We start from the raw sequence: 24906 nt of genomic DNA, 5'->3' as shown, positions 1-24906 counted from the left end.
CCTTGAAGTTTCCGGCTTTGCCGGAACTGTGACGTTTAAGAGGGTGGGGAAAAGGGGCAGAAGTAGTTATGTTCTTTGATTCCAAAGCCAGTATTGTAACTCGTCATTTAGCCCTCCCCTGAGATCACGGAAGTATCCAGCTCTTGTCCTACACAACTTTTTATCCTCGGTGAGTGGGACACTTTCTGCTGTCACCAGGATGACTGGGAAGGCAAATGGTTTTGTTTCACTGAGACCACTTGATCAAAGTCAGCTTTCCTTTGTTTTCCTTTTAGAACAAAGACTTTGAGTTTCGAAAAAAATAATTTAAGGCAAACACTGTCTTTGTCTATTTGCTTTGAGAAATAATTTGTCAGAGTATCTGCTCTGTGCCAACAAGGTAAGTGTCCTGGATTATTCTTCTTTGCTGTTGTCTTTTTTTTTTTTAATGGGGAGCTGTTTCCAGAAACTGCTTTTGCAGCGGATGAATATTCTCCTTGGTAAGTGCATTCCTTAGAAATGTATGTGATTCTCTTCTTCAGGAGCCTCTTGATTAGGGTTAAATTAAGGAGAAAGTCAGAAAGCAAAGGAGCATTGTAAGGAAACAAAGTTAGGTTGTAGGGAGAAACCATTGAAAGAAAGGTGTTGGTTGGAATCATAGAATCATGGGACTTTCTATAATTCTCTTCTCACCTCTGATTTCATCTGATGGATGAGCTGGTAGTGCCAGGCATTGGGAAACATAAAATCCTCCACAGTTTGGTATTAGGAAATTCTATAACAATGTAAGGGCATTGGTAGGTGATGATAAGAAATATAAACAGATGAGATTCAAATAAATCATAATCCACCGCATGATTTGCAAATCACCCAAATCTCTCCATGTCTCGAAAATGATTCCTACATTTTCTGGTCTGGCAGGTTTGGGATGGGGTTTTCATGTCATTCAAAAGCCAGTTCAATAGTTTAGGGCTCATCTCTACCAAGGAACTCATTATAAGCAACATTTGAGCTACAGAGGACCTTCCATTCATAGCACCCTTTCTAGTTTACAAAGAGCTTACACACACCTTATGTCTTCACCCTACCCAGCCCCCAGCCTCCACCCCCACTGTTTCCCCCCCCCATCCTTCAAGCCTGCAGTATCTCTCCTACCTTTCAATTCACACCTATTTTGGTACCAAATACTTGTCATTCAGACATAAAAACAATTCTCTTGGGCTGGAAGGGAAAAGGGGAAAACTACTAGAAACCTCTGTTTTACAAATGTGGGAACAATCTCACAGGGAAATAAAGATATTGTTTAAATGTATACAGCTGGTTAGAGGCGGAGGGAGAACTAGAACCCACATCTGCCCATTTCCAATTCACTCACCAACTTCCCTCAGTGATTCGAAGCCTGTTTTTTAAATCACTGCCCTCACTCGGAGATTTGTAATCTGCAAGTGTTGTGTAATTTTAAGAGACATAAATTCCCAGTTTGTTTTTGCGGCCTGAACAGTCTCTTAAGTTGGTCTGTAAAGGACAAGGTGTTTTCACCCCAGAAAAACACAGCCCACTCAGCGTCTCTAACTAGGCCTCCAGGCAGAGTTAAACAGCCCAACAGTGCTGCAAACGTCTGTACCCAGAGCACGCTGCTATTACAGGAACGTACCATGTGATATCATGTGTGTCCACATCTCTCCATATGGTGGCGTCTCCTTGTGGACAGTCACTGGGTCTATTTAGTACTATTATTTAGTCATCGGGTCTTCATCTTTGGGTCCCTCACACTTGACTCAGTAACTGCACTTAGAGATACCCAGGGTGCGTTGTTGAATGAATCAGTTTGCTGCCAGTCTATTCACTGTAGCCCATTTTGCACTTTACCAGTTCAATTAAGCAACAATTTCTTTTGTGTTATTACTGCAAAGACAGAGCACAACTGAGATGGACCAACTTCAGGCTTCTACCTAGTGGCCTGGAAATTCCAGTGTTTTTATTGGCGGAGGCCATTCATTTCTGATTAAAAGCTGTCTAGAAATCCGACTCCTCAACCCAAAGGAACCCACAGGTATATATGCCTATTTATTTCCAAACTTGCTGATTAATTTTGTCTTTGTGAGCTGTCTTTTCTAGGAGAAAGAGAGGGAAAGAGGGAGACAATTAGGGAATGAACACTGATAAATATTTGGTGGTAGGCACTTTTGTATAAGTAATGTCACTTCATTTAAAACTCAGACAATTCTTCAACATAGCCAATTTGCTGGGATTAACTGAGTGGTTAACCCATCTGTCAATACAAAAGCTATATCGATGTTTGCAGAAATCCAGATTATAATACCAAGAAAAACTGGCTATAAATCCCTGGGACACATACTTCCTCCAGTCTCTACTGACAAACATGGGCTTCCACATTTCTATAAGACCTCATCTAGAATGTCCCATATAACTTTCTTTGGGGGCTTTCTTCTAAATTATGGTCAGTCTGTCTTGCCTCTGTGCAAGATTAAGGCCCGCCCTTAACTCATGGAATATCTTTGTTGTATGGCAGGAGATGACCCATGGCCAGCTATTCTTCAGGACTCTAGATGCTTTGAATAAAACTAACATTTTTGCTAGCTGCAGTTCCTAGGGTCCAGAGGGACTAGGTGGTAGCAAAGGGCCCTTTTAATACTGAGGGGATCTAGAGTCCCAAGGGGCACCTGGCTGGCTCAGTCAGTAGAGCATGCGACTCTTAATCTTAGGGTCATGAGTTCCAGCCCAACGTTGGGCATGGAGCCTACTTAAACACTACTACTAATAACAAAACATGTTTAAAAATTAAACAAAAATAAATAAAGTCTCAAGGGGATCAAGGTCCTAACTATACTAATTAATAATAAGAACTAAATTTAAATGAGCACTTACTATGTAGGAGACACACTTCTACAATCCTTCCAACATATCAATCATTTCATTTCATAACAAATATTTAAGATATTATTATTATTATTATTTCCATTCCCATTGTACTCAATAGAAAACCGAGGCCCAGAGAAGACAAACAGCTAGTCCAAGGTCACACTATTAGTAAGTGACACTAAGATTTAAACCAAACACTCTGATTTCCAGAGTCTGATTTCATTTTTAACCAAAATGTGAATCTGTCTCAGCTCAAAGAGGGTGTGTATACCACTATAAGAGTTGAGTTCTATGACAGGAGGTTCCTTCCAGTCTTGTCATATAAAGAAGCTCAGCCCAACTTTGCCCCAACAGAGTACCATGGCCAGGCGAGTTGCAGTGATTGGAGCTGGTGTGAGTGGCCTGTCCTCCATCAAGTGCTGCTTAGATGAGGACCTGGAGCCCACCTGCTTTGAGAGAAGTAATGACATCGGGGGACTATGGAAGTTTACTGTGCGTAGTTTGTACCCTCCCACCTCCATCAGTCATAATCTGGCGGTCTGCTTTGTCCCTGTTCATGCATGGTGGCTTCAGCCTACCTTGATGATCACCTAAAAAAGCAGCTCACTGCAACACCACAGGCTTGTGTGCAGCATAGTGATGAACTTAGAGACTTGGCAGGGCAGGGGCAGTTGGAAGAGGGAGGAAGGAAGAGTTAAGTCTGATACACAAACATAGTATTGGAAGTTACAGTGATTTCTAGACCATGGACATTCTGAGACAAAGCAACAGTGTCTCATAGGTTAGGCTGAATGGCATTTGTGAATATGGAGCAGATGACGCTTCTGGAAGGATGGAAGTTGGCATCAGGGAGTGGAGCTCCAGCCCACAGGATTATTCAGGTCTTTGGGAAGAGAATTGGCAAGAGTGAAGCAAGAATCCAGACCCTGAAAGGTTGGGGTAGGCGGTTGGGTAGCTTTCACATTATCACAATAAAAAGAGCCAAGGCACTGATCAATCCTTCTAAGGAGTGGAATGTGCATCCTGGGGGGGTTACACGTAGGGCTAGGCCAGCTGTTAGGTGACTTGAGCAATAGAAGTAAGGGCTGGAAGTGGCTAAATACCACCTGCCTTGGACCAGGATTGGTCCTGGTAACTGGGAGTAGCAGGATCTTCAGCAGGGACCTAGGGATCCGTCCCATTGGTGGAGTATAAAGTGTCAGAAGATAGGCGGCCTAAGTACTGGATGTTTCAGTAGTAATTGAAAAGCAACGTTCAGTGGGAGCTCATGGTGGAGGAGAGTACTTCAAACTGGTATGAGGGAAGCCTTCATGGAGAAGGTGGCATGGGCCAGTCCTTGATACATGGTGAAGAAAACAGAAATAGCAAATGTATGTAAGCAGGTATGGTCACAACCCTAGGATTATAGTGTGCTAGGGGAAAAAGCTTCTTCTGGTGTACTGTGACCCTGATTGAGCCACCAAATGTCAATGTGGAAAGAAAACACTGGGTCTGGTTTTTGTACCTTCTGCTATTTGACCCCACGGTTGATTTGGTTTTCTTCCCCCACTCTAAAGTAATACAGATAAATTTTAGAAAATAATTTTGAGTTATTAAAAAAAAAGAAAAAGAAAATAAGAGTGTCTGGGTGGCTTAGTTAAGCGTTTGACTCTCGATTTTGGCTCTGGTCATGATCCCAGGGTCCTAGGATCGAGCCCCTCATCGGGCTCCCTGCTCCGCGGGACGCCTGCTTCTCCCTCTCCCTCTGCCACTCCCTCTACTTGTGCTCTCTCTCTCTCTGTCAGATAAATAAATAAAATCTTAAAAAAATAAAATAAAATAAAATTAGAGTCTTCAGTATAAGTGCTGATGGGAAGGAGCCAATAAAGAGAAAGTGACTGAAAATATACATGATGGGTGACTTGGGTGGCTCAGTCAGTTAAGCGTCCAACTCTTCATTTTGGCTCAGGTCATGATCTTAGGGTCATGGGATCAGGCCCCATATTGGGTTCCACATTCAGTGCAGAGTCTGCTTGAGATTCTCTCTCTCCCCCTCTGCTCCTCCCCCCAACTTGTATATGTGCTCTCTCTCTCTAAAATAAATAAATAAATCTAAAAACAAGAAAAAGAAAATATACCTAGACAATAAATACAAAAATCAGTGAGCAGTTCTGTGAGCAAAGGCAAGAGGAAGAAGTCCTCATGAGTGGAGAGATTGAGGATGGCAAAAAAAAAAGAAGAAAAAAATAAGCAAGTCAGACCGTAGGCCCCATGTTCATGGAATCACTGAATGGCAATGTTAGTCTTGGAGAGGCCTGCTAAATTTTGTTAATTTCTTTGTAGTTTGAGAAGGATACTGTGTTTAATAATTCCAATCTCACCAATGATTTCTGACAACTATAACATGGAGATCCAATGCTGTTTTCCTGGAACTCTTTGGAATTACAAATGGAATCTTTTTTCTTCCTGCCTCCCCCACCCCATCAAGCTAACTATGTTTCACCACAGGAAACTTCTAAAGATGGGATGACCAGGGTCTACAGATCATTAATGACAAATGTCTGCAAAGAAATGTCATGTTATAGTGACTTCCCCTTCCAAGAAGATTATCCCAATTTCATGAACCAAGGAAAATTTTGGGACTATCTCAAAGAATTTGCTGAGCACTTTGACCTTCTGAAATACATTCGGTTTAGGGTAAGACAACTTGGGCTATGGAAGGTTAATGAATGGGGGCTGCCCATTCAGCAATCTAATGGAAAGGAGATCCTAAGTAAATTTATTCCTGATTTTATCTCTATCTGAATAAGGTAGATAATAAAGGCTCCTCACTTCTCCCATTTCTCATGTTTTACTCAAATAAATCATTAAGATACCGACTTTTCTGAGTCCTCTTCTGAATCCAAATTCTTATTTGGGATGCGATTTAGAAATTTTTTTCTTGAGACGAAAGGAAAAATGAATTTTGTTCATGAAACCTGCTGGGAAGAAATGACTAGGAATCTGAACCACAGAAATTATAATGAGCCAAAACTCTTCCTACATTTTCCCAATGCATTCGGTATTGTAACTCATCTCCTCACTGGGAATAAGAACTAAGTGTTTCTTCCTTCCAGTGAAGGCATGCAGATGTTTTGGGTCCTGCACTAGGACAGCTTTTGAGACTTTGTACAGGTTACTTAATTTCTTTATCAGGAAGATAAACCAATATTGACAGACCTCTTACCCTGAGACAGGTTTGGCCCACATGGAATAACAAACATGGTTACCATACCAGCCATTTCATGAGGTCCCAAGGTGATTGACAGAAAGTGAGTGTTTGTCTGCCACTTTCAGACCACGGTGTGCAGTATAACGAAGCGTCCAGACTTCTCTGAAACCGGTCAATGGGATGTTGTCACAGAGACCGAGGGGAAGCAGGAACGAGCTGTCTTTGATGCTGTCATGGTTTGCACCGGACATTACCTGAATCCCCATTTACCTTTGGAGTCCTTTCCTGGTGAGTCATTTCTACCTGAGACCATGTCTACTCTTCTGGGTTCTCCTTGAAGAAAGTCATTTTTTGAATTGGAAATAATTCCTAATGATTAGAGACGACTCTGTGTTCACCCTAAGAAATAATATGTACAGATCTTTGAAAGGTATAAAGCACTATGTAGGTGTCTTCTTATTTACTTATCAATATAAATGCTGCCATTACTGAAGTTTATCATGCCTGTCTGATTCAAGTTCAATGATCACATAAGGCTGAGGTGTCATAAAAAAAAAATGCGAGCTTTTGAATTTTGTCATTGAATTACAGGTCATTTGAATCAGGAGTGATCTGTAATTCAGTAACTTAAAGGAAGTGAGAGTATAAAGAAACTTGACAGATTTGTTTTTAAGAAACAGAGCAGCAATTATACATCCAAAGAAATAGTTTCATCCTTCAAAACAGTCACCACAATAATAATCCACACATCTCTTATACCAAGGCTGTCACCACAAAGGAGTTTTAGAAATTCCTTTTGGAAACGCTTTTGACTCCAACAGCACATTTTTTGAAATGTACAGTTGGCCTTTGAACATCCCAGGGGTTAGGGATGCTGACCCCCTGCATAGTCAAAAATCCCCGTATAACTTTTGACTCTCCCCAAAAAACTTAACTACTAATGGCCTACAGTTGACTGGAAGCCTTATTAATAATATAAACAGTTGATTAACCCATATTTTGTATGTTATATATTATATACCATATTCTTACAACAAAGTAAGCGAGAGAAAAGAAAGTGTTACCAAGAAGACCATAAGGAAGAGAAAATACATTTATAGTACTGTATGGTATTTACTGAGAAAAATCCATGTGTAAGTGTCCCCACATAGTTCAAGCCCATTGTTGTTCAAGAGGCAGCTATACTGATGATTGGCAGATCTCCATCTTTTGAGATCAAATGAGGATTATTAAAATGTAGTACAGCTACTCTTCTTCTGTCACTTATAAGTGGCTTTAAAGGCAATTGAGTAAGTGAAGTTTGGAAACTTCATTAAGGAATTGAAAGAACGTTTAAGGAAGAGTGTGAAGAATAAAACTTGCACACCTGGGCCAATAAAACAAAAAAACCAAAATGTTTGTAAATCTTATCAACGTAATCTCAAATTAACAAACTATCCCACTTTAAACGAATGTTTTAGGGATCAAGTGAGACTTCGGCGCATAATTTTGCGAAGAAGCAATTGTATAAATGGTGGTTGGACTTCAGACTTGCAGCAAGCCTGTGGGCTAAAAACACAATGGCACTGGACTAAAGAAATATAGAAGCACCTTTTAGAAAGAAGTTTCTACGGGGAGATGTGTTACAAGTGTCAAATAATTGATGTTTTTGGAATGTAGTGTCTTGTCAGGTTTGGCTTGGCTTACCCTCAGTTCACTTAGACTCTGACTAAAAGATGCTATTGCAGAAGATCAGGCAAGTACTGAGCGGTGAGGATCCTTGTGGCAGTTTAAAAGTGTATAATCTGGAAGAGTTGGTTCCAAGGAAAGAGACTGGGCAAACATATAATAGAATCGCAAGGTAGTTTGAGATCATTTCGAGAGCAAACGTTTCTCTATACCTTAATGATCTCTGGGGAAGAAATGATTGCATTAGAAGTATTGGTGTGCCCTTCTCTTTTGCCCCAAAGCCCAGATTATGGAAAAGGAAGAAATCCACACATACAGATTTCAGCAATCCTCCTCAGGAGGTCTAAGTTTACGACCAGACTCTAGAAGGATTTGTGACAGCGGGACACCAGGACAGATACCCCAGTTTCCTCTGTCTTCTTCCCAGAATGAGGAATCCTGGTGAGTGGACACAGTGGAAGTTTTCTAAGGAGGTCTGATCTGCTCCAGTTCCCTCAGGGCAATGACCCTTGATGATAAGTGACCTTTAGCACACTAGTTATGAACAAAATCCTAAAGTCAGCAGCCTGGAGCACATCCCGGTTCTAATTGCAGAATCTTGGGTAAACTTCACCCAATGACTCCATTTCATAGAGAATTCAATGAGATCATCCATGTAAAACACTCAGCGGAGGACAGAGCACATAGGAGCACTCCATCAACGTTAGCTACCAGCGCTGTGACTCATGACCTACTGGGAACTGGTATGAACCCTTTGAGAACTGTTCAGAAGGAGCTGCTTCCTAAGAGCCATGTGATTCCCCCAGACTAAGAACTATCCACCCCTCTGTTATAACTCCCGCCTCGGCAGCCATCCCACCCCAGAGTTCGAGCTCCTCCTGTATCCCAGGTGGGAACCCCTGGGCGGGTAACGCAGACACGAGTTCTGCATCCCTCTCCCACACACAAAAGGTGTGTAAGAGTGACTCTCTGACCACATATCAAGTGTGATCGTTAGTTATAGATGAGTGATGTGAATGCCTAATTGTGTTTGATCAATTATTAATAAATCTCTTTAAACTTTGTGAGCATGATAAATGGAATTCAAGTGCATTTCCTAACACATAACCTTAGGGCGATAAATACAAGATGAACAAACCACAGCAGCAAAGCGTTCCAGAGATAATTAGTGACAAGACAGACTAAGCCCCATGCCCCTCGGCAGACCCTGAGGGTGTCACTGTATAAGAGGACAATGTAATAATCGAAGGTTATAAGGATGACCTTGAATTATCAGTATGTTCTAGTTTTAGTACATAAAATATATAATACCCTTCAGAAAGATTTCTGTAAAAAAAAATTAAGATTTTGATGTTTCTGTGTTAAATTGCCCAGTTGTCTGAAAACTTCTCTCCCCTAAATGTTGCATTTCCTTGGCATCAAATGATGCATTTATTATATTGCATTAGACTTCCCCAAAGTGAGGGGATGGCACTCCAGAAGTGCTCAGTAGTCCCCAGTTCTCCTCTCCCTGTCCCCATCCCCATACACGGATGTCAAATAGAAAAAGGAAAATACAGTAAAAATGAAAGCTGAACCTTGAAGTAATTTTCCGTGACAATAGTATATGTTTAATATGTGCTTACTGAATGAAGTCAGTTACCCAACAGTCTTTTATGAAAACAGCCTGAAGGAAAAGAACTAGTTTAATGATAGATGTAGGCTTTGACCTCAGCACAGTGTTTCCCAACAACCACCAAGACCTGAGGTGCTTATTTTAAAAGCAAGTTAATGTGGTATTTACAGAATAAGAACCTCCGAAATTGGGACCCTGGAATCCTAATGTTTCCCCAGCAATGTGATTCTGATGGAAACTAAAGGTTAAGAATCATTTCCATAGTCCGAGTAGAGGCAGCCTCGCCCTGTGGTTACCATGTGGTTAAGTTCAAGTTGTGCCTCTGACGTTTATTGGCACCTGGGCAAATCCTGTGTCCTAAGTCCCTATTTCTCCACCTGTAAAATGAAGTACTCATAGCACCTTTTTCCTAGGGTTGCTTGAGGATGAAATCAGCTGCTAGCCATGGAGTGCCTAGCACAGGACCTAGAACAGGACCTAGAACAGCTCAGTGGAACTTATGGGTGTTGGCATGAAAGAATTCTACCCACTCTTTTGCAGAAAAAGAAATGGAAAAAAAATTACTGGTGCCAAGTTAAAGATAATTATTTTCTATTTCCAGGGCAAACTCAATCACTTAAGTCATTTGAGGGGAAAAAAAATAGCTTGAAAGGTAGCACAAAATTGGAGTCATAAAACTGGAATTTAAATCCTGTCTCTGGTACTTATTAATTATATGGCCTTAAGCCAATCACTTAACCTTTCTAAGCACTAATGGATTTACCTGTAAGACAAGGATGAATAACTACCCCCTCCAGGAGGATTGCTGCAAATCTGACTTGAGAGAATAACTGTGGAAGCACCTGGCTGAGCACAATTCATTAAGATTTTTTTGTAAAAGGTAACTTCCTGCTAAACTGTAACATGAATTCATTCTTTGAGTAACAACAATGCAATTTACCGTGCACAAAGCCATGACAGAATGATACTGGAAGAAACAGGGGAGGGTACTGGAGCATAACACGGACGTTAAAAGTCCAGGATCTTGCATCAAAGTACTTGCATTTAAATTCCCAGCTCGGGGCTCCTGGGTGGCTCAGTCGTTAAGCGTCTGCCTTCGGCTCAGGTCGTGATCCCAGGGTCCTGGGATGGAGCCCCGCTTGTGTTCCCCCTCTTGCCGTCTCTCATTCTGTCAAATAAATAAATAAAATCTTGATAGATAGATAGATGATAGATGATAGATAGATGATAGATGATAGATAGATAGATAGATAGATAGATAGATAGATAGATAGATAGATAGATAGATAGATAAATTCCCAGCTCTCAGGGCACCTGGCTGGCTCAGTCAGTGGACTGTGCAACTCTTGATCTCAGGGTCACAAGTTCAAACCCCACGTTGCATGTGGAACCTACTTACAAATTAATTAATTGTTAATTAATTAATTGAAGTAAGTTCCCAGCTCTCTATTCATTGACAAGTGTGATGTCACAAAAATCACATAATCCCTACAAATCTGTTTCCACATATGTAAGATGTGTAAAAATAGTATAGACTTCAAAGGGTTATTGTGAGAAAAATCCATGTAATCACTCTATAAGTGTTATTAGAACTGCAATACAAAATGTCCTTTGGATCTATTAAGGATTCCCTGCCCTCAATTTATTCTGAGGGAAAAGATTATAATCTCTTTCTTTCTAAAACGACCCCCACTCCATTCAGATGAAACATTAAATTGAAGTTCCATCTGCCTGAGTTTAGAAGTTATTAATGTTAAAGTTTCTTATTGCTCTGGTTTAGAAAAAGGAGGATGTACATACATGTGTCCTGGCTGACGTTGCCTTTTTTCTGTAAAAAAAAAAATATGGGTGGGGCGCCTGGGTGGCTCAGTCGGTTAAGCTTCTGCCTTCGGCTCAGGTCATGATCCCAGGGTCCTAGGATCGAGCCCCGCATCGGGCTCCCTGCTCCACGGGAAGCCTGCTTCTCCCTCTCCCACTCCCCTTGCTTGTGTTCCTGCTCTCGCTATCTCTCTGTCAAATAAATAAAATCTTAAAAAAAAAAAACTACAGGTGAATTGTCAAAAAAAAAAAAAAAAGACCCCCATTCTGCATATATGTATGCTGAAATGCACAGCTCTGTTTTGTAAGGGAGAAAAGACTTTCCGTCTACCCTCCTCAGTTTGATAGGCAGATTAGAAGGGAGAAAGGTATACAGATTTATTAATTTTTAATACTAATGTGGGGGCACCATAGGAAAATAATGAATACCAAAAAAAAGCTGTGAGATTTGAGTGTTTATATACCATCTTCATAGGGAAAGGGGAGGGGATGTAGGCCATCCAGGGGAGAGCAAATGTTTCTAGAAAGATGAATGGGCTCTTAGAAGAGTGGATGGGAGATACGATCATTTGTGACGTTTGTCTGGGTATAGACTTCTACGGTCCTCTTCTGTGATATAAGAACCGATCTTCCCTGGTTGATGAAACTGCCAGGGAAGAGATTTATGACCATAGGAGTCCTTTCCAAGGCAGATGAGGGGAGTTCAGAGAAAGCCTCTCCCTGCCTTTGCTGTTTTTCAAGATCCTTCACTTGAAAATAATAAATATATCAAAGTGGCACATTTTGGGTAGCATGTCCTGTACTCCTTCAGTGGTAGAGTAAATATTTCAAACATGACAGCAATCCAAAAAAATAACATCAAGTCATCACACAATTTCCTCAAGGAAATGACAAGGCATTGGAAGACAAAGCCCTGGCCAAAATCTGAACAGTTTGGGAATAAATACCAGAATTTCTGTCAATCTTTACTTAGACCAGAATGCAAGAGAGCTACAACTGTTTGGGTAATGATTTCAAATGCTGTCAAAACCCCTCTGACATCTGGCCAAGGTTTACTCTTTTTAAGATGCCTTTTCTGCTGGGGCACCTGGGTGACTCAGTCAGTTAAGCATCTGCCTTCAACTCAGGTCATGATCTTGAGGTCCTGGGATCGAGTCCTGCTCGGCGGAGAGCCTACTTCTCCCTATGCATCTCCCCCCCAGCTTGTGCTCTCTCTTTGACAAATAAATAAAATTTTAAAAAAATAAAATCTTCAGAAGATTCTAAAAAAAAAAAAAAGATGCCTTTTCTGCTTTTCACTAATCACCATGGATCTTTCACAAGTAGTTGTAAGACTGATGTTGAGCTGGGGGAGGAAAAACTTGCTACCAGGGCAGCCAGCTCCCCTTGCAAGCAGCTGTAGCCACAGCCTGTCAAGCTTGGGTCAAACACCAGGCCCCAGGCTTCAGAGACTCCAAGGGTCAAGGTCTCACAGTGGTCTCCTTGCAGCCCCTCAAACGTGCCCCCATGTCCAGGGGACAGAAAACGTCACAGCACTTTAAGTTCATTCCTGAAATTCTCCAATTTCCAGCTCCTGGCCACTTCAACTCCAATCCCCAAAAGTGAGTGAGGTGCTAGGGATCCCAAAACGGGTCTGCAGCATGGGTGGTTCAGTGGTGGAATTCTCACCTGCCAAAACGGGTCTGCATACACATTCTTTGCAAATCCTGCACAGTGGGTTTAATGCGTCCCTTGGAATACGGCCAGCATTGTATTCAGTTTCCAGCTTGGGGGGCCTTAGGAGGCAAAGAATCCAATTAAAATATTGTGTTACACATATTACCTGTGCAATAAATGTTATTAAGTAAATCAATCAATCAATCAATATATGATAGGAGAATGATAGATTCTGGGAGACAGTTTCATCTTTTTATTTTTTAGATTTATTTCTATTTTATTTTTTAAGATTTTATTTATTTATTTATTTACTTATTTACTTATTTATTTGTCAGAGAGAGAGAGCAAGCACAAGCAGGGGGAGCCCCAGGCAAAGGGAGACGCAGGCTCCCCGCCGAGCAGGGAGCCTGATGCGGGACTCAATCCCAGGACTCTGGGATCATGACCTGAGCTGAAGGCAGACGCTTAACTGACTGAGCCACCCAAGCACCCCTATGTCTATTTGTTTTAGAGAGAGAGAGTGGGGGAAGGAACAGAGAGACAGGGAGAGAGAGTCTTAGACTCCCCACTGAGTGCAGAGCCTGCTGCGGGCTCGATCTCATGACCCTGAGATCACAACCCTGAGACCACCACCTGCACTGAAACCAAGAGTTGGGCGCTTAACCAACAGCACCAACCAGGCACCCCTAGTTTCATCTTTTTATTTTAAAATTTCAGAAATACTTGAAGTATTGAGGTGCAAAGCTGTCAAACCCTCTGAACTGCAGAGCTTCCCTTTCAGATTCATTGTCAGAGCTTTGTCTCACCCATCTGTGGGTCTGACGGTCACTGCCCCCATCACTCTTATTCCTTCTGCCACCTCATAATTCCCGTGGCTGCAGCCGCCACTGGAAACACCTCTACTTCTTCTGTTACTACCAGGCTTCATTTATATGAATCCATGGCTTATGTCTTTTATAGATGCCAAGGAGATAGTCACCAAAAATAAATCAAGAGAAGAAATATTTGAGAACCCTTCTCATATACATAAATACCATAATAGTGATACTTCTATTAACAGAGTGTTAGGAACTTGAAAGGTGGTCAGTAACACAAATATAAATAATGTAAGAAAAGAGTATAAACAAGCGCACGGTATAATAAAGCATTAAGCATATAATAAAGTAAAATTACATTAAGTATAAGTAACAAGCTTAAACCACAAAAATAATTACTTTATGTACAAAAGAACTTGCCACAAAATTTCTTTTGTGGAAAATTGTAATTGAACTAAAATTCAATCTGTAAATATGTTATGTACACAAACCATATTCTCATAGACTATATCTTTTGGGTAAAATGCAGTCTATTTCTTGCTTAACGATGTTCAGGGTCATGCATGAAAGGTTTGTTGTTGTCTGCAGTGAGCTTGATTTCCCCAAGTAATTGCTTTCAAAGGGAGCACTCATGTGGAATACAAATTCTCCTGTACTTGTCAATCTCCTGCAGGTTGTACTAAATCTCTATCTGGGCTCGCAGAATCCAGTGGAGAGGGAGATGATGTGCTGCTTCTACTTCCTGCAATTAGCAGCAGGAGCAAAAGGCTGACATATTTCTGGAACTTCCCTCTTCCTACAGACCCCATGCCTGCCTCCTAGGGAATTACAGCTTCAGATACTTCTGATTTTCTGATCCCTCCTTCCCCTCAGGTATTCATAAATTTAAAGGCCAGATCCTGCACAGTCAGGAGTACAAGAGCCCAGAAGGCTTTCAAGGCAAGCGCGTGTTAGTGATCGGTCTTGGGAACACTGCAGGGGACGTGGCAGTGGAGCTGAGTCGAACGGCAGCTCAGGTACACCTGGGTGAATCCACACCCTCACCCTACCATCATTTCTGGTGGCCAGAGAGAGGTATGACAATTATAAAACACAGTGGCAATGGCTAAATCATGTGGACACAGCATGAGTGCAACAAATCGACACGTGACCGGATTGAACCATCTCCAAGAGGGGTCTAGGAAATTGTATGGATGTCAGACCACTAGGCATCCTTCAGAGGCACTGTTTCAGAAACAAGATCAAATGGACAAACGATTCCACCCAGACCAATTATCTTTCTTTTACGCTCTCCCTTTGCAATTCTGGCGAAACCCCCATAGAAACATAGAAAAGGGAAGTTGTTTTCTGACCATGCTTGTTTTTAAAATAAAAGCAACCTTTACTCTGCCCACGAAGTGTCTGTAATGATTTTAGAATGTCCAAGCGTAGATTCACAAATTAGAAATCTGTTCCACTTTAACATAAATTATAGGACAATGATTCGATTTGGAAAGAATAGATTTTTATTTAACTCAGTTAAAATAGCTTTTTCAAAACATCGCTTTAAATTCTGTATTATTTAGATGTAAAAAAAAACCTGCCAGATGAATAGTGCATCTACTAGTCCTATAATTTTTTATAGTGAATATGATAAAAATACTTAACAGATATATAGATCAGATAAAAGTGATTTACAAAAACAACGGCAACAACAGAAACAGTCATTTATAGATCTATGTACAAATTTACCAGTTAAGAACAGATGTTATGAATGAAATCTTGCCATTTGCAACAGTATAGATGGAGCTAGAAAGTATAATGCTCATAAGCAAAATGGAGTCAGTCAGGAAAAGACAAATACCCAATGATTTCACTCATATGTAGAATTTAAGAAACAAAACAAACAAGCAAAGGGAAAAAAAATAAGAGAGAGAAAGAGAGACAAATCAAGAAACAGACTCTTAACTATAAAGAACAAACTGATGGTTCCCAGAGGGGAGGTGGTTGAGGGGATGGGTGAGATAGCTGATGGGGATTAAGGAGTGCCCCTGTGGTGATGAGCACTGGGTGATGTATGGAATTGTTGAATCACTATATTGTACACCTGAAACTAATATAACACTGTATGTTAACTAACTGGAAATAAAATTTTAAAAAAGGACAGATGTTATAACAACATTCGAAATACACCAAGGAAAAATACTACAAAATGATGTATATATATTTATCCTTCCTTACTTTTTAGGTACTTCTCAGTACCAGAACTGGTGCCTGGGTTCTCCACCGCTCTTCAGTTGGGGGCTACCCACTTACTATGGTGATTACAAGAAGATACCTTAATTTTATTGCACAAGTTCTGCCCTCGTGTGTACTAAACTGGATTCAAGAGAGGGAATTGAATAAAAGATTTAACCATGAGAATTATGGATTAAGTATTACAAAGGGGTACTTAAATTTTTTTATTTAATGGGAAAATTATTTTTCATTCTGCTTTATTCAGAACTCAAAATCTTCAATAATTATCATGCTGCTTTGTTTATTCTGTTCTGAGCTTAGCTCCTTAATTAAGACAATGTCCATCAGGTACCACAGCAGTCCTTGAAATGGGAATATTCTCTGGTAACAAAAGTAGTAAGTAATTCATTAAGCTAGGAGAAAACGTAGGATAAAAACTTTACATTTCGAGCTTGAAAATCAGGAAATTAAAATTGGCTTTGAGGAATCTTGGAATGCTGCCATCTACAAATGGAATATTTGCAGCATCATAAGTACAGATGGCCAGCTAACTTTTAATAAATAACTTTTAATAAATCTCTGGCTGAATGATTAGATGATACATTTCCAACAGGAATTCCTAGAATTACATATTTTAATATATATCTGTATAAAGTTGCACATGGCAAGAGAAAGAAAGCCTTTGAAATGAATATAAGGTCATTAAATGTGACTTTTATTTTATGCTTGACCCAAATATTTTTCTTTGGTAAGACAGCTCTCAACTTATAAAGAAAATTAATGGCAATGGATAATTTGTCTTTTTTTTTTTTAGAGAGAGAGAGTGAGAAAGAGAGAATGTGTGCACATGTGTGACCGGGGAAGGGAGAAAGGGGCCAAGGGAGAGAGAGAATTCCCAGTAGCCTCGACACCCAGCGCAGAGCCCCATGTGGGGTTGACCATATGACCCTGAGACCATGACCTGAACCAAAATCAAGAGTCAGTCGCTTAACCAACTGAGCCACCCGGGTACCCAGATATGTCAATTTTACAAAGACATTATGTCTGTTGTGATTAGATAGAATGATGTTCACAACGAAAATATTTATCAGCATAAATCGATTCAGATTTTTATTTTTATTCAAAAAGTTTCTTGGTAACTTCCTCTTTGCCTAATGTCAATCCTTTGAGGCCTGGGTGAGGTGAGACCCAAAACTGATTATTAAATGGATTGTTGCATACCCGATCCTGACGCTTCAAGAAAAGCATTGCTCCAGAAATTAACTTCAAGAGAATTTTAAACCCCAAGCAGGAAAGAATAGGTTTAAACATTGTCCACATGCCTTCTACTGGAAGTAGGAACACAAAACGTGTTATTGCAACAGTAAGTTGGATAGGAAACTTTAAACTCGACATTGGTAAATTCACTCCCTTGGCTTGGCAGATAGTTTCCTTGAACTGACCAAATAAATAGTTTGCTCAAGTATCTCACAGATATAACTACAATGAATAATTTTCTCTTCTGTGTCAAAGGAAAAAATCAAAATTCATTGTGAATGACGAACTGCCAACCTGTATCCTTTGTGGGACAGTCACCATGAAAACCAGCTTGAAGGAATTTACAGAAACCTCTGCTCTCTTTGAAGATGGAACAGTGGAAGAAAACATCGATATTGTGATCTTCGCTACAGGATACACATTTTCTTTTCCCTTTCTTGAAGAACCTCTTAAAAGCCTTTGTACAAAGAAGATATTCCTGTACAAACAGGTCTTTCCTTCAAACCTAGAGAGAACAACACTAGCTATCATTGGCCTCGTCAGCCTTAAAGGATCCATCTTAGCGAGCACAGAGCTCCAAGCACGCTGGGCCACAAGAGTATTCAAAGGTACTTGACTCTATTTAAAGCCCTACGTGATCAACTGAGTCTTCAAATTAGTGCTTTGTGATTTAGCCCAAATGGAACAGATATGAGCTAAAGTAACATAAAATATCAAAAGAGTTTAATGGATACTTAACTTCATATATGGGTAATATTACCATGGATGTGCTTATATCGCTAACGTGATAAGAGTGGGGAAAAGGTTTTGATTCTGTGGATGGAATAAATTTGGACAAGATATCACATTTCTCAGATTAACTGAAATTATTGAAGCTTCAGGATCCTCTATTCTCTTCTACTCTAGTCTAGTCTAGTTTATTTGCTTCTAAATCTTATCATTTATTTCTAGAAGTAGAATTTTGTGCCGCTTCCAAAGAAAGTTATTGGAATAATGCACACTGTGTGATAAAGTTGAGTTCTGGGGAGATGGTAACCTTTAAGAAATGCCTGTAAAAAATTTTTTAGACACTGGACACCAAATTGTCCGTTTTCACTGTAAGAGCACAAGTGATGGGGTCAGGGCTACCGGGGTCTGATCCTAACTCTAAAACTCATTATCTTTGTGAGGACCTCTCCGAATCTCAGCCATTTCATCTGTACAGTGGGGATAATGAAACCTCTTTCACAAGGATTTTGTAGGATGGACGTCCGCCAAGCACTCACCACCCTTCTTGGCACACAGTGAAGGCTATAAATTGACAGCTGTTATTATCATACCTCGTTAAAGCAGGGCAAGTTTTAGATTAGTGAGCATTTTAAACAATTGCACTTGTATGACTTTTTAAATATAAACAACAATCACAATTTCGCCAACCAGCTATCCTTTAGCAGATATGTGTCCTTAGTGGATAAAAACAATCACCAATAATTTATAAATAGGATATAATGCAGTACTAAGGAGTATCAACTTCTTTCACACTGTTCAAATGTAATAGACATCAAATCCACACAGTTCCATTAAGCGATCACAAATTTTTATTTCTTTAAGGCCAATTAAAGTGCTTTCACAGCATTATCTGATTATATTAAAACCACAAAAGATTCTTAAGTACGTGGTGGGGTTTTTATAAGTGTTTTATAATGAGGTCAAAAATGCCTATCAGAATGATAGAGCTGACAAAATGAAACTCGGTTAGATCACACCCCAGGAGTAATTACATGCTTCTCCAGAGAGCCTCCGGGGACGATCCGGGAAACACCAAGTAAAGTCTTGCCCACTTTTTACAGGATAAAGTGATGCTGGTGACAAGTACACTACAGAGTGAAGTCAGACCTAGCTCAAGTACCCAGTAACCCCACCCTCTGGAGTCAGCACTTGGCTCCTAGCCAGAAGAGCAGAGCCCACGCCCTGGGACTGTGTAGGTGAGAGGCTGAAACGGAGCACATCCTCACCACCACTCAAGCAGTCAGAGCTTTGTGAGGCCGAGAGACCATCAGGCGCTTCCACGCTTGAGGCTCCTGGTGTGACGAAAGTGAAGACATGTCAAAGCAGCGTTATAAAAATGAGGTCAAATGTTAGTATTTCCATTTAACCAACGAATGGCTTTCACACACACATATAAATACAAACAGGCATATACAAACCATATAATACAAATAATATTATATATGAATATATGTGATGTGTGAGCAGATAAATGAGCTGGAGCAGGTGCTGATGACCAGTGGGCCCATGCAGGCTGAGGGCTGGGCCATGGCTGTCCATCATAATTCTGGCAGTAGATGACCCTAGTTAAGTGGGTTTGGAGGAGGACTTTGCCTCCAGAGATTACCTCTAATTCCAGGCTAAGCTTTGACTGTTACATGTCCTAAGGATAGAGCAGTGGGGGGCCAGAAATGAGGAGGAGGAGAACTCAAAGGAAAATACATGTGATGTTAATGTGTTTCCAATTTTTCTCACAGGACTCTGTAAGATACCTCCATCCCAAAAACTGATGGCTGAGGCTACTAAAAAGGAACAACTCATAGAAAGGTATGACATGCATGACATGCAGCTTGTTCCAGCAGAACCTACCGATATATTTCCTCACACACACACACACACATCCTCAGTATAAGAGCCATTCCTAGAGAAGTGCTACAGCAGGTTGGATATCACTGCACTAGGGTCAGAAGAATATGTTTTTAATCTTAACTCTTCCACCAACTGGATTTGTGGCCTTAGATGTATCAGTGGGGGCACCAACCACATCACCTCAGCAGAGCAGAGAGCCTGACCCCCAGCAGATGGCAATGGTGGGTTCCCTTGACCCCCAGAACTCCACTGTGTCTTTGTCCTCCTGCCTCTCAGGATGCTCTTTCCCTGCATTTACTGGTACCTCCTCCTCCTCACGCCTAAAGACTGGTGAACCCGGACCTTAACCCTCAGACCTCTTCTCACTTCCATTAACACTCACTCCTAGGAGGCCTCTTCCAGGCCTGGGGCTTTAAATGCCTTCATATAGTCATCGCTCCCATACCACTTGGGTATCTCAATTTGAATATGTCTAAATACCAACTCTCGACCCCCATCACTGCCCCACCCATCTTGCCCATGGGTTGCTGTGAGACTTCTCTCCCCTTCTTCGTCACTCACTACTCATTCCAGTTGGTCCGTCTAAAACCCTAGAGTGATCCTTTCCTCCTCTTTTTCTCTCAGACCCCATGTTAGCAAATACTGTCAGCGCCTACCTTTGAATAAATCCAGAATCCAGACCCTTCCAGCTATCCCTGGGCTTTGCACCTATGCATGCAGCAAGGTCATCCAGGTACAGAATGAACTGGTCACTGTTCATTCTGCCACCCCCGACCAGGTCACTGTCATCTCTCACCAGGACACTTGCTGTCACCCCTGCTCTGGTCTCCCTGCTTCCACTCTGTTCTACAGTCAGATCTTGACACCACAGCAGGAGTGAGCAACACCACGCTGTTCTTCTGTTCAAGACGCTCTGATTGCTTCCCATTTCACTCCCAGAAACTTCCCTGCAACTCTGCAGCCCTCCGGAGCAACCAGCTAGCTCTGCACCCTCACTGCCTCCTGTCCTCCCACCTCGCCCATACTGCTCCAGTCACTCCAGCCTCCTCCCTGGTCCACAAACATGCCAAGCACAGCCCTTTTGCACTTATATTCCCTCTGCCTGGAATGTTCTCCCCACCAGATAGCTACAGGCTCACTCTGTCAAATATCACCTCATAATTGAGAAGCCTTCTCTCACAACACTGTATAAATACGGCGGCAGCCAGTCCCTTCATTGCATCTTCCCCCCAGCTGCCTTTATATTTATTAATAATACCTATTACCACCTGATTCATTATGTATCTATTTGGCTGGGGGAGTTCTCAATACTTTTTTAAGATTTTATTTATTTGAGAGAGAGTGAGTGAGAGAGAGAGAGAGCACAAGCGGGGGGAGGAGCAGAGGGAGAGGGACAAGCAGACTCCCTGCTAAGCAGGGAGCCCAACTCAGAGCTCGATCCCAAGACCCTGAGATCATGACCTGAGCCAAAGGCGGACGCTTAACCGACTGAGTCACCCAGGTGCCCCGTCTGGGGGTTTCTATAGCCTGTTAATTTCCTCACTAGAATGTAAGTGCTTTGACGACAAGGCCTTTGTTTTATTCACTGCTGGACCCCTAGCACCTAGGATGATGCCTGTCACGTGATGGACACTTAATATTTATTTATTGAAAGAATAAATGAATGAATGAGTGAATGAATGACATTGGGACATTACGAAAGTTTACTAACAGCAGAAATAGGTAGGAATAAAGCTTTCATATACATTACACTCATATCTGTGTCATGTTCAGAGCTGGTACACCACAGATGGCCCACAATTAACATCAATAAAAATAATTTAGGTGGCCATATATGTGATGCTTTCTGATCATGTTCATTCATTCAACTGTTGTATTTGGACTGACCAGATTTTTACCCTCATATCAAATTCAAGAACCTAAACCATTATCTGGAGCTCCTCTCCCAATTGCCTCCTTTTACCATTCCCTTTAACAAAATTAATTACCCTCACAAATACCCTTTGTAGATAAACTCCTCTCATTTTTTTTCTTTGCAACATAGAAACACATTCCCAAACATGGTTTGACTCCGATAAAAAGAAACAAAATGGTGGGAGGAGGGATGACTTATAACTTGAAAATGAAAAATGATCCATCTTTTTTCCTCTCAGGGGTGTGATGAAAGACACCAGTGAAGACAAACTTGAGTTCATTCTGTACCTGGATGACCTTGCTGCATGCATAGGCGCAAAGCCCAGTATCCCTCTTCTGTTCCTCAAGGATCCCAGGCTAGCTTGGGAAGTTTTCTTTGGACCCTGTACTCCTTACCAGTACCGCCTCATGGGCCCTGGAAAATGGGATGGAGCCAGAAACGCCATCCTGACCCAGTGGGACAGGACGCTGAAACCCTTAAAAACTCGAATCATTCCCGATTCCACCAAGCCTGCCTCCATGTCACATTATTTAAAAGTTTGGGGGGCACCTATCCTCCTTGCCTCTCTTCTACTGATCTGTAAATCTTCGTTTTTTTTGAAATCGGCGCCAGATAATCTACAGGATAGAATTTCCCCTTATCTAATAAGTATTTGGTGAGGATGAATGATTCATTATAAAAGCTGTCCCTAGCCACATTAATTCTATCTCCAAATATTTTGTGCATTCCTCCTCTCCTTTCCATCTTAACTGCTATCATCCAAGTTCAGGTCCAGTCATCTCTTATCTGAATTATTATACTGTCTTCCTCTTTGGTCTCAGTGCCTCCTTTCTTGCCTCCTTTTCCATCCATATTCTACTCTGCTACCTAAGCAACTGTTCTAAAATAAAAATATTGTCACTGTTTCCATCAAGATCTTGATAGGAATAAGATGACACTCAAATTAGGTAATTTGTGGACATTTTAATATGGAGGTGATTACAAAAGGTTTGAGCAGAATGTAGGGAAATCCTAGGGATAATAAAATACTCCCAGACTGGTAACAATGAGGTATTTTTACCACTCCTAGGCCTAATGAGGCAAGAGGAGAAAACAATTATGAATGAGAGAGAGACTTCTTTGTGAAGAGGGCCACCTCTCAAGAGTTATGACCTTCAGATGACAGAGGAAGGCTGTCTGTGGTAACCCCAAAGTACAGAGCTTGGGAATAAATTCTCTAACTTTATTTTCTTCCCTCCCTCTCATCCCCTGTCCATGCTCCCCAATGGCCTAACCCAACCAAAACTCAAAGGGCAAGGTTGCCGACTATTGTAGATTGAATCATGTCCCTTCAAAAAGATATATTCAAGTTCTAACCCCTGGTACCTATACCTTATTTGGAAATAGGATCTTTGCAAATGTAATCAATTTAAGATGAGCTCATGCTGGAGCAAGATAAGCTAGATCCCATATGACAGGTGTCCTTATAAAAGGAGAAGACAGACAGAGACATGGTAGAAAATGGCATGTGAAGACAGGCAGAGGTTAGAGTGATGGACCTACAAGAATCACCCAGCAAACAAACACTGGCAGCCAGGGGAGAGGCATGAACAGATTCTCCCTCAGAAACTCCAGAGGAAACCAACCCTGCTGACACCTCGATTCCAGACTTTTAGCCTCCAAAACTGTGAACGAATAACCCACTTGGGACACTTCGTTTTGGCAATCCTAGGAAACTAACACACGGACTGATGTCATCCATGGAGGTCAGCCTTTGAAAGTACAGACTGAGCAGACAATGGAGAGCATATGAAAAGGATCCAGTGCAGACATATTGCTTTCCAGTTTAAAATCCCTGAAAATGTCTCTTTGATCAGAGATAATGGTCCAAATTCCTTAGCCTGGAAAAGGAGACCCTTTGTGATCTGAGCCCATTTGCCCGATCTCCAGAAACCCCCAGCCTCACTTCAAACCTCCCAACCAATACTACCAACCCCTGAACTGTGCCATACCTCCTCACTTTGGCGCAAGCTCTTGCCTCCGCTGGGAACTCCAACTCCAACTGTCTTTCGAGAGACACTCAAGTATCTCCCTCTGTGAAGCCTTCCCTGAAGCCTTCACTGCTTTGTCATTGCCCTTTCTCACTGTAGCATATAGTTGATCCTCGAACATCACGGGTTTGAATGGAATGGGTCTATTTATGCGTGGATTTTTTTTCTCAGTGACTACAGTAGAGTCCCGTAAATGTATTTTCTCTTCCTTATGATTTCCATAATAACATTTTCTTTTCTCTAGCTGACTTGATTATAAGAATACAGTCTATCGTACAAATAACACACAAAATACGTGTTAATTGACTATGTTTATCAGTAAGGCTTCCGGTGAGCAGTAGGTTATTAGTATAACTGTACTGTTAAGTTTGGGGTAAATCAGAAGTTATTCAGATTTTTGGCTGTGCAGGGGTGCACTGTTTAAGGATCAACTGGAATATTCTTTTTGAATCTGTCTCCTAACAAATGGTGAGTTACTGAGAGGAACCATATCTTGTTCATTTAAAACACTGCCTGATGCAAAGTACTGCTAAATAAATGATTGCTGATTTAACAGTGGCCTCGCCAGCTGACATTTCTTGTCTGTGCTCTTCTACCCACATTCTTTCTCCTGCCAACATGATAAATTTCCTCAGATTACCTCAGCCATGCAAATGAACAAGGGTAGTCCACCAACAGCAAGAAATCCATATGGCAATTGGAGTAAATATAACCACACAGTAACTGAGAGCCATGTGTACTGGTTGAAAACACTAACTCTAGAATTTGACCTGGATTATAATCCCAGTTCTGCACTAGCTGTAAGGGCTTGGCCACGTGACTCTCTGAGCCGCAGTACCTTCATCCGGAAAATGAAGAGAAAGTGCACAGTGAGACAGGATAGAGTGTTAGATACACAGTAATTTGACTTTTTTTTTAAAGATTTTATTTATTTATTTGACAGAGAAAGACACAGCAAGAGAGGGAACACAAACGGGGAGTGGGAGAGGGAGAAGCAGGCTCCCCACCGAGCAGGGAGCCCGATGCGGGACTCGATCCAGGGACTCCAGGATCATGACCTGAGCCGAAGGCAATCGCTTAACCAACTGAGCCACCCAGGCACCCCCACAGTAATTTGACTATTAAGAGCTGAGGAGTCTGAGGATATTTTCAGTTTTCTAAATTAAGGGATTTGAAACCTGTTGCCTAGTTCTTTTCCCTCTTGCCTCATCAGAAAGCATGGCCTTGGGTCTCCATAAATTCTCCGG

The 24906-nt window shown here is 41.4% G+C and overlaps 1 protein-coding gene across 5 annotated transcripts; it reads left to right on the top strand.

The window, feature by feature from the left end:
* Nucleotides 1-49: 49 nt before the first annotated feature.
* On the top strand, nucleotides 50-24212 carry FMO4 (flavin containing dimethylaniline monoxygenase 4). 5 transcript variants are annotated; one of them, XM_045877465.1, is made up of 11 exons: nucleotides 50-169; nucleotides 276-379; nucleotides 1897-2032; nucleotides 3217-3354; nucleotides 5350-5538; nucleotides 6178-6340; nucleotides 14498-14640; nucleotides 15852-16051; nucleotides 17354-17706; nucleotides 19603-19672; nucleotides 21868-24212. In XM_045877465.1, exons 4-11 carry the CDS (start codon nucleotides 3223-3225, stop codon nucleotides 22286-22288), a joined length of 1671 nt encoding a protein of 556 aa, XP_045733421.1. In that variant the 5' UTR covers nucleotides 50-169; nucleotides 276-379; nucleotides 1897-2032; nucleotides 3217-3222; the 3' UTR covers nucleotides 22289-24212. The 5 variants fall into 5 exon arrangements, with proteins under 5 accessions (XP_045733421.1, XP_064450402.1, XP_045733420.1 ...); XM_064594332.1 differs by having other exon boundaries at nucleotides 1893-2032; nucleotides 3217-3322; XM_045877464.1 differs by having other exon boundaries at nucleotides 1893-2032.
* Nucleotides 24213-24906: the final 694 nt, after the last annotated feature.

The sequence above is a fragment of the Mirounga angustirostris genome, unplaced genomic scaffold, assembly GCF_029215605.1.
Source record: "Mirounga angustirostris isolate CCGP_5_RB_7025 unplaced genomic scaffold, mMirAng1.0.hap1 SCAF_6, whole genome shotgun sequence".
Taxonomy (NCBI): domain Eukaryota; kingdom Metazoa; phylum Chordata; class Mammalia; order Carnivora; family Phocidae; genus Mirounga; species Mirounga angustirostris.
This window is presented reverse-complemented; position numbering and strand designations above follow the sequence as displayed.

Coding starts and splice junctions, on each gene's coding strand:
- FMO4 (XM_045877465.1), top strand. CDS start 3,223: ATGGCCAGGCGAGTTGCAGTGATTGGAGCTGGTGTGAGTGGCCTGTCC. Junction 5,539..6,177: donor TGAAATACATTCGGTTTAGG/GTAAGACAACTT, acceptor TGCCACTTTCAG/ACCACGGTGTGCAGTATAAC. Junction 14,641..15,851: donor TGAGTCGAACGGCAGCTCAG/GTACACCTGGGT, acceptor CTTACTTTTTAG/GTACTTCTCAGTACCAGAAC.